Consider the following 19,044-nt stretch of genomic DNA (forward strand, 5'->3'; position numbering starts at 1 on the left):
GGTGCCTGGGAGCAGGATGTGAGCGGAGCGCTGATGTGTCTGATCTGTGCTTCAGTTCTTCCACCACAAGACGAGATCAAAGGGACACAAACCACTTCCAGCAGTGGTTCAGGACTCCCACAGCAGCTGCTGAGAGCTGCCAGTGTCCCTGTAACAGGCCAGGAAGCCGTGGACTTAGGCAGAGGTCCTGGCAAGGCTGCATGCACTTGCAAAGGGGAATGGTGCCAGGGCTCTTGGAAGAGGGCCTTCTACTCGCTTCTGAGGGCAGCAGAGCAGCGCCGGAGCTGGGAAGCCTGGCTTTGCTTGGCCAGAACAGGCGAGGATGAGAAGGCAGTGCCTTTCAGAAGAGGGGGTTGTGCCACGAGTGCTTTGGGGGTTGGCTCAGGGGAAGAGTCAACTGCTGTGGTTCTTAAAAGAAACATAGGCGTGATAGTTAGCCTTAAAATCTGAAACTGCTGTGAGGAATCACTGTGGTGTCCTCCTCTATGCTTCCCTTGTGTTTCTTGCCAGATTTGCTTTGCTGTGTGTGACGTGAAGTTGCAGCCTGGCTTGGTCTGCTAAAGCTGCTCTTTCTGCAGGGTTTCTTTTGCCCAGTGTTGACGCTTTGGCTGTGCACAGTGCCTTGCACAAGAGATCTGAAGGGATGGCTGGAGCCCAGGCTGTCTATCGAGTTTTACCTGGAGGAGGCTGATGCGTCTCCAGGTTGGAAATAATCCGCTAATTTTCTCTGACGATGTCACAGTGACTCAATCTGTGTGCGCAGAACATGGTCAGCATCTAGGCATTTGGCTGACTCAACAAATCTTCCCCCTGGTCGTGGAGCTGCCATGTGGGATGTTATGAGTGAGTTTATGGAGAAAATCAGCCACCGTGTGTTTGTCAGTCTGGAGGGAGGCCAAGAGAAGAGGCAGCCTGGTTTTTCTACTGACAGCTCTGAGCTACCCTGAGCACCTCCCAGGGACTGCACGTTTGGAGGGGACGATAACCACCATCAAAGAAGGCCCTCCTAAATTAAGACACTTTTGAAAGGGAAGGAGTCTCCTTCCTGCTGTAGAGGTGGCTGCCCATTCCCCAGCTGCAGCCTGTCCAGAGGGCATGCCACCCACATCTGGACAACCCTCAAGGGCACCGTTCTCTGCTCTCCGGTACCCCTTTCTCTGAAGTGACCGTGGCATCTAGCAGCCTCTGTCCCACTGACCGTCAGTGGTGGTTATGTTTCGGACTGCTGCAATGGCTTTTGCAAGTGATTCTCTGGGTTAGGTTTTCCAAGACTTTAAACATCTGTGAGTGAAGGCTGATGCCTTGTGATACTTTCAAGCAGCACTTAGTTGCCTCAGTCTCATGGGAGATTTTGAAAATTCCTAATGCACATATATGTTCATATATGTTTTTTTGAATACCTTTACATACCTCTTTATTATTGCTTTAAATCTTTTGAAGGGCTGTAATGTGTATTTCCTCTATCACTTATTGCATTTTAGGGCTTACTAAATAAATACTACAGGAAATGTAAGGAAAGTTACTTCTTGATTCATACATTGAACTTAAGGATACATTTGATTAATAATATTCAGCTGGAGGGTACCTGTAGAATGCCTTTTAAATAGACTTTACAGACCTCTGTCTTTAACTGGTGTCTATAATCTATTTTTTCAGAACATTGTACATCACTATCATTCTGTACTTTAGACCCTAAGGTGGTGCCTTATGAATCATTATTTAAAAGTTCATACACATGCAGTCAAAAAAATGGGATTCTTTCATGTCAGACTTCCTACGGAATACAGTTCTACAGTACGTCCCTTATGCAGCACTGGATTTGAAAATGAGGAAATATACAACGCCTTAGAAGCTGAAATAATTCCATTTCTTAACATTTTTTTTCTCCTTAGTTGTCTCATCTTTAGAAACAGTCAGGTAAATATACAGTCAGCAACATTCATCTGAGCAGTAGGAACTCCACATGCCCTGAATTATTCATCTATCTTTCCACTTCTTGTTTCTCTGTCCCCATCATCATCACCATAGCAGTTGTCCGAAGTATCCTTTCAGTCTTCTGCAGGCAGTCATTCCCCATCACCATCGCAAAAGCACGGAGCAGGAGCAGGAGCATTCATGTTGCCTTGTTCATTCTGCTCCAGTGTCGTCCAAGATCCCCAGTAGTCAGTTATCAAAGAATCTGGGAGATAGAGTTGGAGGGAATTTAATCCACTTGGAGAAGACACTCCCATCCAAAGTGACGCTACGCACACTCCAAGGAGTGGTAATTCCCTTCTAGGAGAAGAATATGCTGATTTTCTTCAAACTTTGTTGTCATGAATTCCCATTCGAGATTGAGAAACCTTTTCTAAAGTGCCAAAAGCAATTTTACACACAGAGAGCAGATTTAGGGTGTGTGTAAGGAATTGTGAAAGCCATATTATAGCTGGGATTTCATCAAAACTTCTCCTTTCAGTGGAGCTTTGAATAGAAGGATCTAGATCTGGAATTATTGGGAACCATTAATAAAGGCTGGGAAGCCAGTGAAGGGCTGCAGAGAAGTGCATCATTGTAAAAGATGGTTTCCAAGATGTCATAAAGATAGAAGAGTCCACTTAGTCACTGAGACCTGTTTCAATGTTCTTGTTCTTTTATTCCTTCTGTATTGCAGGGCGTGTCTCTAGGCAGGCCCAAATATGGTAAAGCTACATTGAAAATCTGTCAACAGCACCATGCTGATGAAAATAGTAAATTGGTTTCCACCTTCACGCCCATGCACACCCAGCCCACCTCCCGCAGAGGATAAAAGGGAGTGCCTGAAGCTGTGGAGTCAGAGAAGACTGTGCACACTTCTCTCTGCACTCATCTCCTTGCTGTTCAGCTCTGTTGATCTTCTCTTCTTGGTTTTTGGCTCTGCTTAGAAGAAACAACCATGTCTCGACAGTCTGCCTGTAGAAGCTTCGGAGGCGGGAGTAGAAGGGGCTACAGCTCTTGCTCTGCCATCGGCGGTGGCTTTGGAGGAGGTGGCAGCAGAAGCAGGAGCAGCTACAGTTCATACTCCACGTCCAGGGGATTTGGAGGTGGTGGACGTTGTGGAGGGTTTAGCAGCAGGAGCCTCCATAACATAGGCAGCGGCGGACGGATTGCCGTGGGTGGATGTTATGGCGGTGGAGGATATGGAGGCAGAATTGGCTTTGGTGGTGGCTATGGAGGACTGGGTGGCTTTGGTGGAGGAATAGGTGGTGGAGGACTGGGTGGCTTTGGTGGAGGAGCATGTGGCTTTGGTGGCCCGGGCTTTGGTGGCCCGGGCTTAGGTGGCCCAGGCTTTGGTGGCCCTGGATTGCCTGGAGGCATCCACCCAGTGCAGGTTGACCCAACCCTGCTGCGACCAGTCCATGTTGAGATTGATCCTCAGATCCAGCAAGTGAAAAACCAGGAGAAGGAACAGATCAAGACTCTTAACAACCAGTTTGCCTCCTTCATCGATAAGGTGAGAATTTAGGCCCGTGCTTGCCTGCAGGTAGGCTCTTTCAACTTTCCTGTGCTGTGGAAAGGGAATTTTTTTCTCATCAATAGGTATTAAAATTAGCAGGACTGATGCCTTAGTAAGAGGTTATTCTTAGGTTATTATTAAGGTCTTATTAAGTACTACTGAACAATGGACAAAGTTTCATGTTAATAGAAGATTAAAGGCAATATCCAGAGGACATTCTGAATATTCTCTTGCCCAGGCATCTCTTCAGCTTAATTTGTGGAAGTTCCGGTGATTCAGGGTTAAGTCATCATGGTATATTTAGTTATCCTACACAGGTCTCGCTACTGTGCTTCCCTTTTTGATAAAACCTTCTTCTCATGGAACTGATCCTATAAACATTGTGTTAAATATCTTTCTAGCAGTCCTGAATTAATTTCATTTCAAAGAGAAACCAAAGAAATACAGATTCCCTTGTAGGAAAATATATGTGCAACTAGACAAAAATTTCGTTGTTTTCTTGACTCCAGGACTGTAAAGAAATAGCCATGTCGGGAAAAAAACCCAACAAACATGTCATGGAAACTGGGGGTGCTACTTTCCTATTGGCAACTGCTAAATGTACCAAAGTGAAAAGCTCAGAATAACTTGAACTTTAATAACGCTGGTGAAACTTATCCACTTCAGGACCTCGGATAAACATTTGAATCAGCTGCAGTTCTGTTGGGCATTTGAGAACTGATTCCCTTAGCTGCCCAAATAAGCACAATGCTTGAGGAGATCCCGGGGTGAACAGCTCAAACTCCCCTTTGTGCCTTTCAGGTTCGCTTCCTGGAGCAACAGAACAAGGTCCTCTCCACCAAGTGGGAGCTCCTGCAACAGCAAGGGCCTTCTGGGCCAAGGAAGAACCTCGATGCCCTCTTGGAAAATTACATCCAGAACCTGAGGAGGAAGCTAGAGTCTCTTCTGGGACAGAGGGGACAACTGGAGTCAGAACTGCAGAGCATGCGGCAATACGTGGAGGATTACAAAACCAAGTAAGTGCAGGGATCTAATATGGGAGAAGTAACCAGCAAGGCAGGAGAGCTAAGGCAGCTCTGAGATTTCAGCACTCTCTCCCCTTTGCCCTGGAGTGCTGGAGAGCAGGGACAGGGGTTTCTAGGGTGGGCGGTTCGACTGCTTGACTGGCGAGCAGTGCAACCGACTCAGCTTGTCTTTTCCCCTTCAACAGGTATGAAGAAGAAATCAACAGGCGCACCGCTGCGGAGAATGAGTTTGTGGTGCTCAAGAAGGTGAGGGGCACCACGAGTGTGTGTGTGTGTGTGTGTGTGTGTATGTTGGGGGGGACAGGTTGGAAAGGCATTGGAAGGAGGCAGTGCGAGGAAGGGCAGCTTCCAGCCGGAGGCCCTGGCTGCCAGCAGCTCTTCAGGGATTGGAGGAAAAGGTTCTTTACCCGTGTGCTCTTTCCTTCAGGATGTGGACTGTGCCTACATGACTAAAGTAGAGTTGGAAACAAAGGTGCAAACTCTGACTGATGAACTCAACTTCCTGAGGTGCTTCTACGAGGAGGTAAGGAGCTTTCCCTTCCCTTGGATGGCCGGAGCTCTAATGAGGCGTGTTCTGACTAGAGGCCCTGCAGTTTGACTAGGTGCCCGTGTGGATTTACTCTGGAGAGTCACTTGGGCTCCCTGCAACTGCTGCTCTCTTCTCACCTCCTCAGAAGTTCAGGTTAATTCCTGTCTTGGTTGCAGGAGCTGTCTCAGATGCAGACCATCAGCCGGGACTTGTCCGTGGTGGTGTCCATGGATAACAACCGGCACCTGGATCTGGAGAGCATCATTGAGGAAGTCCGACGCCAGTACGAACAGATTGCTCAGAGCAGCAGGGCTGAGGCTGAGGCTTGGTACCAGAGCCGGGTGAGTTGTGAAGCAGCTGAGGAGGCTCAGACGCTCACTGTGGCTCACTGCCTCCTCGCCGCATGGCAAGGAAACGTGTTGAGGTCTCTGCAGCTTGTGTCACTCAAGGGTTGCTTTGTCTCTGTGCTGTCAGTACGAAGAGCTGCAGAGCACTGCTGGCAGGCATGGGGACAGCCTCCGCAACACCAAGATAGAGATCCAAGAGCTGACCCGGAACATCCAGAGGCTGCGGGCTGAAATCGAGAATGTGAAGAAGCAGGTAAGGCTTCGCGAGCACCTCCTTGTGCACTGGCATCAGGTTGGGTCCCAGAGGAGCAGCGTTGGGGGGCCAGGATGGTGCGGCAGGAGCGTGGTCACTGAACTGCAATGCTTTTGGAGGACCTTGCTTATTCCTGCCTCTTTTCCATCCAGTTTGTGCCTTGGGGACTGCTCCAGTGGAGGGGATGTGGAAGGGAACTGAGAAACTGCCTTGCTTCTTTCACAGAACCAGCAGCTGCAGGCAGCTATTGCTGAGGCAGAGGAGCGGGGTGAGATGGCCCTCAAGGATGCTAGGAGGAAACTGGAAGAGCTGGAAAGTGCCCTGCAGAAAGACAAGGAGGAGCTGGCTCGCTTGCTGAAGGAATACCAGGAGCTGCTGAACATCAAGATTGCCCTGGATGTTGAGATTGCCATGTACAGGAAGCTGCTGGAGGGAGAGGAGAGCAGGTGCCCTTCTTTGTTTGTATCTTGTTGAATCAGCCTTAAGTGATTATACTATGTTTCTGTGAGTAAAATTTGGCATATACTGGGGTTATATTCCTTATTCTTCATGATGTAGTTCTTTACCTTCACTATAAATGTTGGCCCATCTCTGTTATAAAAATGTAAAGTTCAGTGTTGCCAATTGGGTCCAAAAAAATATGGAAATTCAGAAAGAATAGAGAAAATATACTTAGTAAAGATAGGCAGCATTATCAGCTGAAGAGGCCTGCACTTTCTCTAAGATTAACCGGTATTGTTTCCCCTCATAGACTGTGCAGCGATGGCATGTCCAACGTGAATGTCTGTAAGTATCTGCATTTGTTCAGTTGCGAGGTAGTGGTGAGCTGTGTCACCTAGGACTCCCATCCTACGGTTGTATAACATGTAACCTGTGCTTCTTTTCCAGCCGTGGTAGGCAGGACCACCATCTCTGGAGGCAGAGGAGGCTTCGGAGGAGGCAGTGGCATCGGAGGAGGCTTCGGAGGTGGAAGCGGCATGGGAGGAGGCTTCGGAGGTGGAAGCGGCATAGGAGGAGGTGTTTGTGGAATAGGAGGAAGCTACGGAGGTGGAAGCATCGGAGGCAGCTGTGGAATAGGAGGAGGAGTGCACAGTGGTGGCTTCTCTTCTGGAAGTGGAAGAGTGTGCAGCTCTGGAGGAGGTGGCAACTTTGGCTCCAGTGGGGGATCCTCCTCTGTACGGAGATGTGTCACAACCACCTCCATCAAATCTTCAGGAGTAAAATACTGAGCCCTGAAGTCAGTTCAGAAAATGAAAGAAGCATCTCCTCTCTTCTCCTGGCAGTAGCACAGCCTCCTTAAATCCACCTCTGGTATCCTGCCATGAAATGAACTGTGTCCCCCATGGCCCTCCACACACCAGCTTGTCTTCCTGGCTTGTCCCCAGGAAGGCAGTCTTGTGGCAAGGCCATGCCCTCTTCAGAGTCCTGGCAAGCTGCTGGCTAGCCCCAAGCCCAGGGACGAAATAAGTCCGAGCAAAGCAAAGTCTCACTTGGGGATACCCAGAACGGAGAGCTGATTTAAAGGAGGGAAACGCTCTGCCTTTCTTGCTGTGTTGTACATTTCTGGCTGCCTAGTGGCAAATGTGTATGAAAGTCCTCTTTGCTCCTCTTCCCTCATGTTTGCTCCTCTTCCCTCATGTCGCTTCCTAGATGGCCATATCTCTGGGGTGCTTCAGTGGGCAGCACAGCCTGCTCCTTCCACTCGCTTCCATGGCAGGTGTGGGGAAAGAGGGTCTCCATCCTCAGCAGAGCTGGGGAGGGAGCAAGTTCTCTGCAGATGGCCAGAGGGATTAATTGCCCTGGGGTGGAGCAGCCGGGCAGGTTTACTCACCTGGTAGCCCCAGGAGCTTGCTCGAGAGTGGTAGTGGCTACCACTTCCACCTCTCCTTGCTCTGCGACACCTGCTAACACCTGATGCACGCCTGGCCTTTCTCCAGCATGCTCTTTCCCAAGCATGCTCCTCAGCGTTAGGCACTCTTTGACATGGAACAGGATGCACTGTGCCCACCTCCCTTCCTCTTCTGTTCATGGTATCTCCTACTTCCTCGGGATGTTGCCACTCTCAATAAATTGCAGAGAACATACGTGATGTCTATGTGGTCTTGTTTGAAAAGTCACTGCTATGCAAGCTGATTTTGCCTTGGGGAAGCCACTTGAGGGCAAACTCTGGGTTGGTCTTCTGTTCAACACTGTCACGTTGGGATGGTGTTAGGAGGGAATGGAAAGGGCGTGTGGAGGGAGCTAGGCGAGTGCGTAGGCACTGGGGATGCCTCTTGACTCTTACCGGTCACGTTAGTGCCGAATGCAGAAAATTATGGGCTTTGTGCAGGAGCACTGTCAGTGCGTCAGGGCTACACCAGTGGAGATGCAAAGATGATGATGATGGCAATTGGCAGGGGGAGGAGGGAGCGGCAAGAGATCAGTCTGCTCTTGTTAGTTCTTCTGAGCTTCCTGCATCAGGGTGGACTTTGATTAGTGTCAGCAGTGGTGGCAGGGCACCTTTCCTGCAGCTACCTGTAAGCACTGGTATGGATGTAGGCCAAGCGGCTTTCCACAGGCACACGGGAAGGCTTTGGCCAGGCCGGCCGCAAAGCCCAGCACTCTGTGAGCTCCCGGAGTGCTGGAGGAGCACTGACTCATCTTGCCCTGCATTGCCTGGCAGTGGGAGCACGAGGGGCTGGGAGGGGACAGGTTGTCTCAACGTTGCTCCTCAGGTGCCCATTGGCTCTCTGAGAAGTCAGCTAAGTCTCCAAAAGGTTTTTCTTTCCTTGGAGAGCAAGTGAGAGGGAGCTTTGGTCTGGCTCCAGGAGGGTGCCTGGGAGCAGGATGTGAGCGGAGCGCTGATGTGTCTGATCTGTGCTTCAGTTCTTCCACCACAAGACGAGATCAAAGGGACACAAACCACTTCCAGCAGTGGTTCAGGACTCCCACAGCAGCCTGCTGAGAGCTGCCAGTGTCCCTGTAACAGGCCAGGAAGCCGTGGACTTAGGCAGAGGTCCTGGCAAGGCTGCATGCACTTGCAAAGGGGAATGGTGCCAGGGCTCTTGGAAGAGGGCCTTCTACTCGCTTCTGAGGGCAGCAGAGCAGCACCGGAGCTGGGAAGCCTGGCTTTGCTTGGCCAGAACAGGCGAGGATGAGAAGGCAGTGCCTTTCAGAAGAGGGGGTTGTGCCACGAGTGCTTTGGGGGTTGGCTCAGGGGAAGAGTCAACTGCTGTGGTTCTTAAAAGAAACATAGGCCTGATAGTTAGCCTTAAAATCTGAAACTGCTGTGAGGAATCACTGTGGTGTCCTCCTCTATGCTTCCCTTGTGTTTCTTGCCAGATTTGCTTTGCTGTGTGTGACGTGAAGTTGCAGCCTGGCTTGGTCTGCTAAAGCTGCTCTTTCTGCAGGGTTTCTTTTGCCCAGTGTTGATGCTTTGGCTGTGCACAGTGCCTTGCACAAGAGATCTGAAGGGATGGCTGGAGCCCAGGCTGTCTATCGAGTTTTACCTGGAGGAGGCTGATGCGTCTCCAGGTTGGAAATAATCTCCATATCTTCTCTGAAGACATCAGACTGACTCAATCTGAGCGTCTTATCTGTGTGCGTAGAACATGGTCAGCATCTAGGTATTTGGCTGACTCAACAAATCTTTTCCCCGGTCGTGGAGCTGCCATGTGGGATGCTATGAGTGAGTTTATGGAGAAAATCAGCCACCGTGTGTTTGTCAGTCTGGAGGGAGGCCAAGAGAAGAGGCAGCCTGGTTTTTCTACTGACAGCTCTGAGCTACCCTGAGCACCTCCCAGGGACTGCACGTTTGGAGGGGACGATAACCACCATCAAAGAAGGCCCTCCTAAATTAAGACACTTTTGAAAGGGAAGGAGTCTCCTTCCTGCTGTAGAGGTGGCTGCCCATTCCCCAGCTGCAGCCTGTCCAGAGGGCATGCCACCCACATCTGGACAACCCTCAAGGGCACCGTTCTCTGCTCTCCGGTACCCCTTTCTCTGAAGTGACCGTGGCATCTAGCAGCCTCTGTCCCACTGACCGTCAGTGGTGTTTATGTTTCGGACTGCTGCAATGGCTTTTGCAAGTGATTCTCTGAATTAGGTTTTCCAAGACTTTAAACATCTGTGAGTGAAGGCTGATGCCTTGTGATATTTTCTAAGAACGTTTACTTGTCTTATGGGACTTTCTGAAGACCTAATGAACAGGTATATTCAGCCTTGGAAGCTTAAAGACTGTATAATATCTTGGACTTCTGAAATGCTTAGATGGCTGTATAGTACATTTTCTTTGACATTTATTGATGATTTTTAGTAGCTAATCTCTAGGAAGAGAGATAAAATACATATTTTTCTAAAAGTTCATATATGTAACAAAAAAATGTATATTTGACTAATGAGACCCATGAGATATCCTCAAGATTTCTTACAGGTGAACTTCCTACTTCATTCCTAGGCAGCTTGTGCACATAATAGTGAACATTATTTTTCAGTAGTTTGAAGCTGAAGCTGATGTCCTAAAAATACATTTTTCTACAGTGAATTTAGTCTGGAAGCCCCCATCCCCACGCGCCGCCAACTAATTTTACTGTAGCCTAAGGTGTCCTTGCCATAAATCTAAAACACACTTGATATACAGCAACATTCTTAACTGTAGCTACTTAACGGAGCCTCAGAGCTTCTTCCTCCGTTTATTTCCCCCTTTTGGAAATGATCAAATATGACAGATTCAGCTACTTTCTTTACTTACCAACTTAATTAAAAAAATTTATCTTAAAAAGTCATTGATATCTCTGCCTGTATTTCTCTGCTATTTGTCTGTGTCCAGTCATCGTTACCACATCAAGTGCCCGAAGTGTCATTCCATTCCTCTACAGGTTCGGCATTCCCTGTATCCACTGGAAAAGCATAAGGAAGGAGCTTGGCCATCCGTGTTCTCCTGTTCATTGTGCTCCCGAAGTGTTCGCGGTCTTGGTACTTGGTAATCGCAGACTCTGGGAGACACATTCTACAGGAATTTGTTCTAGAAGAAGGCACTCCCTTCCCAAGCGATGGTAAGCAGAGGAGCTAAGCACCTCCTTACTGGTTAAAAAAGAAATGCTGACCCTTGTTAAATGTTAATGTATGACATTCTTGCTCTACATTGGGAAACTGCTTCCCGGAAAGCAATCAGCAGTTTTCCACATAAAAAAGAGAGTTGGGGTGTGTTTGGGGGAATTGTGAAAGTCTCATTCTAGTTGGTTTTGACAAAAGGGCTTGCCTGACATTGTGCTTCAGTGCAAAAGATCCAGATCCAGATAAATTGAGAAATTGTTAAGAATGGATGGGAGGAAAAGGTGGGAGGAGGGATGAACATGACTACATCAGTGTAAACGATATATTTCCAGATGCCATAGAGATATGAGAGTCCACTTACTCATTGAGACCTGTTTCACTGTTCTTGCTCTTTTATTCTCTTCTACATTGCAAAGTGTAATGCTGGGTGGAGTCAACATTTGGCAAAAATCTTTTAACCGCATGAAGCTGATGAAGACAATAAATTTGCTTCCTCTTCACGCCCATGTAGACCCAGCCCACCTCCTGGAACAGATAAAAGGGAAGGCCTGAAGCTGTGGAGTCAGAGAAAACTGTGCACGCTTCTCTCTGCATTCGTCCCTCTGCAACACAGCTCTGTTGATCTTCTCTCCTCAACTCTGCTTAGAAGAAACAGCCATGTCTCGGCAGTCAATCTGTAGAAGCTTTGGAGGCGGAAGCAGAGGGGGATACAGCTCTTGCTCTGCCATTGGTGGTGGCTTTGGAGGAAGTGGGGGCGGAAGCAGGATCAGTTATAGCTCGTTCTCCACATCCAGGGGAACTGGAGGCAGCGGACGTTGTGGAGGTTTTAGCAGCAGGAGCCTCCATAACATAGGTGGAAGTGGAAGGATTTCCATGGGTGGCTCTTATGGCAGTGGATATGGATGTAGAATTGGTGGCTTTGGTGGAGGCTATGGAGGAGGAATTGGCAGCTTTGGAGGAGGTGTCATTGGTGGAGGAATAGGCAGCTTTGGTGGCTCTGTGAGAGGTGGGCCTGGGTTCCCTGCAGGCATTCAACCAGTGCAGGTTGACCCAACCCTCCTGAGGCCAGTCCACGTTGAGATTGATCCTCAGATCCAACAAGTGAAGTCCCAGGAGAAGGAACAGATCAAGACACTTAACAATCAGTTTGCCTCTTTCATTGACAAGGTGAGAGGATGGAACTATATTCGTTTGGGAATGGGGACTCTCAGAAACTTTCCTGTGCTGCGGAGGGGTACATATTGTCCTTCGCAGCTCGATGTTGGCAGGTCTGGAAGGTTGGCAGTGATCTTCTCATTGAGTTTTCCTAAGGAAATGTGAAAATTTTACATCCACAGGAAAATCAAAGGACTTTTTCTACAGTCGCCCGGTCCAAATGCTTCCTTAGCTTTACTCTCTAGTGTTCTCTGAGGAGCCAGGCCAAACTGATAATCGTAGACTCAACTATCCTAAGCAGTTCTTTCCAGTCGGTTATTTTTCAATGATAGTTTCTTCTCAAGGAATTTACATTTCGAATGTATGAATGAGTTTTCAATTTATTCCTGACAGTGTGGGATTTTTTTTCAGCTAAGTACAGACCAATGTTCTGTAGCTTGTCTGCACTGGGAGAAGGTTGGTTGTCAACATGTTCACAGTCTTTTAAATATAAGAGATATGTATTGAATACTCTTTGTATCGGATATGTGGAATGTTCTCTGATATATAGACACATCTAATTTCATTCTTTGGAAGGTTTTGGAAGAATTATCTAACACTTTCTAAAACTAATGAAGGCCAAATGTCATATTTTGGAAAAGTGTAAAACCCTAACCTTTCCTACAGATAATTGAAAAAAGAGGAGAAAGATCTTATATGGAAGGGAGGAATCTTCCTATTGGAAGACTGGCTTTCAACCACATACGATTCTGTTGGGCATTTGAGAACTGATTCCCTTAGCTGCCCAAATAAGCACAATGCTTGAGGAGATCCCAGGGTGAACAGCTCAAACTCCCCTTTGTGCCTTTCAGGTTCGCTTCCTGGAGCAACAGAACAAGGTCCTCTCCACCAAGTGGGAGCTCCTGCAACAGCAAGGGCCTTCTGGGCCAAGGAAGAACCTCGATGCCCTCTTGGAAAATTACATCCAGAACCTGAGGAGGAAGCTAGAGTCTCTTCTGGGACAGAGGGGACAACTGGAGTCAGAACTGCAGAGCATGCAGCAATACGTGGAGGATTACAAAACCAAGTAAGTGCAGGGATCTAATATGGGAGAAGTAACCAGCAAGGCAGGAGAGCTAAGGCAGCTCTGAGATTTCAGCACTCTCTCCCCTTTGCCCTGGAGTGCTGGAGAGCAGGGACAGGGGTTTCTAGGGTGGGCGGTTCGACTGCTTGACTGGCGAGCAGTGCAACCGACTCAGCTTGTCTTTTCCCCTTCAACAGGTATGAAGAAGAAATCAACAGGCGCACCGCTGCGGAGAATGAGTTTGTGGTGCTCAAGAAGGTGAGGGGCACCACGAGTGTGTGTGTGTGTGTGTGTGTGTGTGTGTGTGTATGTTGGGGGGGACAGGTTGGAAAGGCATTGGAAGGAGGCAGTGCGAGGAAGGGCAGCTTCCAGCTGGAGGCCCTGGCTGCCAGCAGCTCTTCAGGGATTGGAGGAAAAGGTTCTTTACCCGTGTGCTCTTTCCTTCAGGATGTGGACTGTGCCTACATGACTAAAGTAGAGTTGGAAACAAAGGTGCAAACTCTGACTGATGAACTCAACTTCCTGAGGTGCTTCTACGAGGAGGTAAGGAGCCTTCCCTTCCCTTGGATGGCCGGAGCTCTAATGAGGCGTGTTCTGACTAGAGGCCCTGCAGTTTGACCAGGTGCCCGTGTGGATTTACTCTGGAGAGTCACTTGGGCTCCCTGCAACTGCTGCTCTCTTCTCACCTCCTCAGAAGTTCAGGTTAATTCCTGTCTTGGTTGCAGGAGCTGTCTCAGATGCAGACCATCAGCCGGGACTTGTCCGTGGTGGTGTCCATGGATAACAACCGGCACCTGGATCTGGAGAGCATCATTGAGGAAGTCCGACGCCAGTACGAACAGATTGCTCAGAGCAGCAGGGCTGAGGCTGAGGCTTGGTACCAGAGCCGGGTGAGTTGTGAAGCAGCTGAGGAGGCTCAGACGCTCACTGTGGCTCACTGCCTCCTCGCCGCATGGCAAGGAAACGTGTTGAGGTCTCTGCAGCTTGTGTCACTCAAGGGTTGCTTTGTCTCTGTGCTGTCAGTACGAAGAGCTGCAGAGCACTGCTGGCAGGCATGGGGACAGCCTCCGCAACACCAAGATAGAGATCCAAGAGCTGACCCGGAACATCCAGAGGCTGCGGGCTGAAATCGAGAATGTGAAGAAGCAGGTAAGGCTTCGCGAGCACCTCCTTGTGCACTGGCATCAGGTTGGGTCCCAGAGGAGCAGCATTGGGGTGCCAGGATGGTGCGGCAGGAGCGTGGTCACTGAACTGCAATGCTTTTGGAGGACCTTGCTTATTCCTGCCTCTTTTCCATCCAGTTTGTGCCTTGGGGACTGCTCCAGTGGAGGGGATGTGGAAGGGAACTGAGAAACTGCCTTGCTTCTTTCACAGAACCAGCAGCTGCAGGCAGCTATTGCTGAGGCAGAGGAGCGGGGTGAGATGGCCCTCAAGGATGCTAGGAGGAAACTGGAAGAGCTGGAAAGTGCCCTGCAGAAAGACAAGGAGGAGCTGGCTCGCTTGTTGAAGGAATACCAGGAGCTGCTGAACATCAAGATTGCCCTGGATGTTGAGATTGCCATGTACAGGAAGCTGCTGGAGGGAGAGGAGAGCAGGTGAGATCTGCTGTCATCGTAGCCTCATAGAGGAACTGTAACTCCTTAGGATGGACTCAGATTTCATCATCTGTCACAACCCATGTAAATCTGGACTCTGATTTGATCTTATTTTTTTTCCAAGTTTTTAGATCCAAAATAGAAACAAGGCCCTGAGAGGGAATATGTCCCAGTGTTTTTGGCTGGGTTTAAAAGGAACAGAAAATATACTTAGTACTTGGGAAAGTGCAGTGTAATTCTTACCTGAAGTGTCTTCTATTGTATTAGATCAATAACCTGTATTCCTTTCCCTACACAGGCTGTGTGGAGATAACCTGTCCAACGTAAATGTCTGTAAGTATCTGCGCATTCTCTTCCTTGCAGAATGGCTTTTATGCTGGGTTTTGTTAGGACTCCCAGGCTGCCATGTGATGAATAATGAGCCTGTGCTTCTCTTCCAGCCGTGGTAGGCAGAACCACCATTGTTGGAGGCCGAGCTGGAGGCTTTGGAGCCGGCAGTGGCATGGGAGGAGGAGTATGTGCAGTCGGAGGAGGAAGCTGTGGAGTGGGAGGAGGAATTATCAGTGGTGGCTTCTCTTCTGGAAGTGGAAGAGTGTGCAGCTCTGGAGGAGGTGGCAACTTCGGCTCCAGTGGGGGATCCTCCTCTGTACGGAGATGTGTCACAACCACCTCTGTCAAATCTTCAGGTGTAAAATACTGAGCCCTCATCTCGGTCCTTCAAAGGAAAGCAGCATCTCCCATCTTTAGCCAGTGGTGCAGCCGCTCCAGTCCAGCGCCGGTATCCAGCAAAGAAATGAACTGTTCCCCTTACAGGTGACAGCTTCCTGAAATCACCCTGCCTCCTCCCCAAAGGGAGCTTCATAGTAAAACACTACCCTGTCGGCAGAGCCCGGCTCCTGTCTGAGCCCTTCCCGTCTCCAGGGATGAAATGTTTACAGCCCCATTAAGATATATCTCCCTTGCGGATACCAGACACTGGAGAGTTCATCCAAGGGCCCTGCCTCTCTTGCTGCCCGGTTCCTGCTGGCTGTTACGCCTTGGCTGCTGCGCTGGCTGAGTAGGAGGGTGTATAAAGCCGCTCTTTCCTTTCCCTTCTTAAGTCTCCTTCTGAACGGCCGTGTTTTCCTTGCGACTTGTGCGTGTCCTGCACGTTGTCTACATGCCTGTTTTAGCTATATGAGGAATTTGTGTAAGCAGAAGAAATGTTGTAATGCCTCATAGTCAGAGGTAGGAGTGAGGAACACCCATCTGGAGACAGCCATCTTCCCTGGGGGAGTAACTTGGCAGCTTTAATATTTTAGAGATTCTTTTCCCTCTTCTCCTTTACACCTGACATACGTATGGTCGTATTGAAAACCAGCCTGACGCAATGCTTGCTTCAAAACCTTTCGTTACGTCAATCTTATTGCACTGTTGCTTTCTACCAATGCCCCATTTCCTCTGGATTCTTTCGTCACCAATAAACTGCAGAGAATTCAAATGATATCTTTGTGTCATAGTATTATTTAATGTTCCCTGGGAGAAGAGCCCGTGGGGGAAATGTGTTTTGTTTTTTGGCATAAGGAATAGCAATGCAATGCTGTGGCAGAGGGGTCTGTCCTGCAGTGGAAATTACTGAATACAGATTTTCTGCCCCAGCCGAATCCACTGAGGTGTGTTAGGAAAACACGGTCCACACCATTGTACCTGGTTTACTTCCTAGAAGCAGAATTATTTGGGGAGAAGGGTTTTCTTTTTTTTTTTTTTTTTTTTTCCTCAAGTGGTTGTGAGATTGGAAAGGGAAATAGTCAGGTTTGGGTCAGGTGGGTTTTACATCCCCTGAAATAGAATGACACTGATAAAAATAAGCCTGGATGGTAGTGCACAGGGTCCATGCACACCTGGTCTCCAGGGGAAGAAAGGTCCAGCAAGAAAGGCCTTGCTAGAGACGTGCTGCTGCTGCGAAGCGCGGGAGGTGGGGCCTGGGGGCTGCTCTCCTTGTGGAAGCACCGGGAGATCCGGTGGGGAGTAAAACGGCACTAAACCAAGTAAAACTGGCAAAACAAGGTGCAGCTCTTTAAACTGGGAGGACAAGCAACTGCTTACCTGCAGAAGAAGCAGCGGGGGTGCTTCGGGGCTGTGGGAGAAGGTGGTCCCTGCCCGAGCACAGCTGCTCCTCTAGCCCGGGCGACGCGGATGTTTCTTCTGGCGTGGGACACCCCGACCGTCGCTCTGACGGGCCCCAGAGAAGGGGCTGGGGGGCTGGGGGGCGGCTCCTGCATGCAGGGCTTGGCAGGGGCTGCCTTCTCGCCAGGCCGACGTGGGGAAAAGCCCCCAGCGTCTCCCAGGCCCGTGTCTGACGGAGGTGCGGGGCAGGCCCATGACTTGGCGCAGCGGCCTACGAGCCCCCGGCCCTCTCCCTTCCGGCCGCAGACTCCCCCGCCCGCCCGCCCGCCCGCCCGCTGAGGCGCCGGCCCCCGCCACGGGGGCCCCTGCGACGCCCTCGCCCTCCTGCCCCGAGCGCGGCGGGAGGAGCGGTGTGAGGAGCGGGGAGCGTCGCGGGGAGCGGGGCCGGACGCCCGTCGAGCGTCGGGGTTCTCGGACACCTGAGGCGTGAGGGGACCGCGACCGCCGAGAGGGACCAGGCAGTGGGGGCGGGGCAGGTCATGGCGGGGGGCGGGGGGAGGACGTGGCACCGGGGCAGGGCAGGTGTCCTGGCTGGTGGGATGGGGCGGTTTGACCGTGGTGGGTGTCCTGGCTGGTGGGATGGGGCAGTTTGACTGTGGTGGGTGTCCTGGCTGGTGGGATGGGGCGGTCAACACCAGCACTTAACATGGCGGCCGGCACAAAAGCTCCCAAGGCACCGCTCCGAGCCGGCCCACGGTGCGATGGGCCACGGGCCCCTGCGCTGCCTGGAGCTCCACCCCGGCACGTTGGAGGCCTCGACCGGGCCGCGAACGTGCAGGCCTGCAGTGTGTGGGGGGTTTATTCATTTATAAAGAGTGTTGGCCTGTATTTCCGTGGCCAGGCGAACCCCGTCAAGGCATCTTCAGCCGGCACAAGGGCGAGTGGCACCCTCTGCCTGACAAGCGGGGCTCTTACATGGGCACTGGCAGCCTGCACATGAGCGGTGGGAAGGCCTGGAGGTGGTTCACGGACAGGAATTACTCATGACGAAAGCAGTGTGAAAACATGAGACACAGCCTCAAACCTACCATTATAACTTCAGATTGCCCAGCCAGGTTAGTTATTAGCCCTCCATAAATGATATCGCATTGCAAGCAAATTAATGTGATTAATGCTTGGCTGGATTCTTCTTAAGGTTTGGGAGGAGGAAGATTTGGATCAGTAGGTGAATCAACCCTGACTGTACTACTGTACCTGTAGCATCTTGGGGCGGGCTGAGTGTTTACACAAAAAAGTATGGGAATGGAGCAGATCTTATTTATTTAGAACTGGAAAATTCCCCTAAAAAAAACACTTTGTATTTAGACTAGTACCTCCTTCTGTTCTTTTTAAAACCATCCGTAACATCCTCTTTTCTCAGTCACCCAATAATTTCTCTAGTCTCCTTTCAGCTTGGCTGGATTTGATTGCTGTCTAATCTCTGCTCCGCTGGCAGGCCTGGCTTGCCCTGAGCAGCAAAGGAAATCTGGGTTCTCCCACAGCACACCACATGCCTTCCACCTCCATCACCTTCCCTGACCTGCGTAGGCCAGCTCAAAGCCCTTCCCTCTTCTGCAGGGCGTAAGGGCTCAGCAACACAGCCAAATTTCATTCCTAGTGTCTTCCTAATGATGTGGCTTGCTACACAGCCATAGCAAATGCTTCTCTCTCTCTCCTCTTGTCCCACACAGATAAAGAGCATTTTTGAGGACAAGTGCTCCCCAGTTTAGGCAGGAATTTGTAGGTTGGGATGGGAGAGGTCAAGAAGTCATCTCCTAATTCCTTGTCTCAGTGAGAAGTCCAAGGACAGTTACAGACTGAGATGGTGCAAAGTCCTAGAGCGTTCTTGGGGACTTCCTTAAGAAGAGAGTAGAGAAAGGGAAGATCTCCAGTGTTTTGAAAGCAGCCTCTTGTAAATCCAGGAAGCCAGAGATACCACTGTGCCTCAGACAGATCCCTTCTGCACGTTTTCCTGGTGCTAAATGACCCGGCTGAGTGCTCAGCCCAGACCAGCCAGCTCCATGCAGCAATATATGCCGTGAGCTGCTTGCTGTTGCTCCAGCTGCAGGCTCCGTCCTGCAGAAAACCACACACTTTTATAAGTTTCCTCAGTTTTTCCTGGAGAGGGGCCAGGCTGTAACACGGAGGTGCCAGAGTTTATCTTTCCCATCTGCTGTGCTCATGAAAAATGGAGTAATGCTAATTGCTCAGGTGCATCATGCTTGAATCAAAGATTTCAACAGCCCCAGACTGGGCTCCCCTTCATTTGCCCCATGGAGCATTTTGATAGCTGCTAGCTCTAGTTAAAAAGTAGATTCATATTTGTAGCAAAGGGGTCTGTTTTGTTTGAAAGCAAGTGTGAAACAGCCTCAGTGTGATCAAGCCATGACACCCGTTCATTTATCAACACTTTTTGGTAGAGCCGT

The 19,044-nt window shown here is 49.9% G+C and overlaps 2 protein-coding genes across 2 annotated transcripts; both read left to right on the forward strand.

Moving 5' to 3' along the window:
- The first annotated feature begins 2,821 nt into the window (after window positions 1-2,821).
- On the forward strand, window positions 2,822-7,710 carry LOC112994418 (keratin, type II cytoskeletal 6C-like). The gene is made up of 9 exons (XM_064498361.1): window positions 2,822-3,469; window positions 4,274-4,488; window positions 4,683-4,743; window positions 4,925-5,020; window positions 5,203-5,367; window positions 5,501-5,626; window positions 5,852-6,072; window positions 6,378-6,412; window positions 6,515-7,710. Exons 1-9 carry the CDS (start codon window positions 2,912-2,914, stop codon window positions 6,853-6,855), a joined length of 1,818 nt encoding a protein of 605 aa, XP_064354431.1. The 5' UTR covers window positions 2,822-2,911; the 3' UTR covers window positions 6,856-7,710.
- A 3,521-nt stretch (window positions 7,711-11,231) lies between these two features.
- LOC112994417 (keratin, type II cytoskeletal 6C-like) lies at window positions 11,232-15,956 on the forward strand. Its single transcript, XM_026118749.2, has 9 exons — window positions 11,232-11,827; window positions 12,667-12,881; window positions 13,076-13,136; window positions 13,326-13,421; window positions 13,604-13,768; window positions 13,902-14,027; window positions 14,253-14,473; window positions 14,772-14,806; window positions 14,914-15,956. The coding sequence occupies exons 1-9, from the start codon at window positions 11,318-11,320 to the stop codon at window positions 15,171-15,173; spliced, it is 1,689 nt and encodes a 562-aa protein (XP_025974534.2). The 5' UTR covers window positions 11,232-11,317; the 3' UTR covers window positions 15,174-15,956.
- The last annotated feature ends 3,088 nt before the right edge of the window (window positions 15,957-19,044 follow it).

The sequence above is a fragment of the Dromaius novaehollandiae genome, chromosome 28 (assembly GCF_036370855.1).
Source record: "Dromaius novaehollandiae isolate bDroNov1 chromosome 28, bDroNov1.hap1, whole genome shotgun sequence".
In the NCBI taxonomy this organism is placed as follows: Eukaryota; Metazoa; Chordata; class Aves; order Casuariiformes; family Dromaiidae; genus Dromaius; species Dromaius novaehollandiae.

Bases quoted from the DNA above. Each gene is read 5' to 3' on its own strand.
- LOC112994418 (XM_064498361.1), top strand. From the start codon at position 2,912: ATGTCTCGACAGTCTGCCTGTAGAAGCTTCGGAGGCGGGAGTAGAAGG. The intron at 4,744-4,924 runs GTGAGGGGCACC...TCTTTCCTTCAG, and splicing joins AGTTTGTGGTGCTCAAGAAG to GATGTGGACTGTGCCTACAT. The intron at 5,627-5,851 runs GTAAGGCTTCGC...CTTCTTTCACAG, and splicing joins TCGAGAATGTGAAGAAGCAG to AACCAGCAGCTGCAGGCAGC.
- LOC112994417 (XM_026118749.2), top strand. From the start codon at position 11,318: ATGTCTCGGCAGTCAATCTGTAGAAGCTTTGGAGGCGGAAGCAGAGGG. The intron at 13,422-13,603 runs GTAAGGAGCCTT...TCTTGGTTGCAG, and splicing joins TGAGGTGCTTCTACGAGGAG to GAGCTGTCTCAGATGCAGAC. The intron at 14,028-14,252 runs GTAAGGCTTCGC...CTTCTTTCACAG, and splicing joins TCGAGAATGTGAAGAAGCAG to AACCAGCAGCTGCAGGCAGC.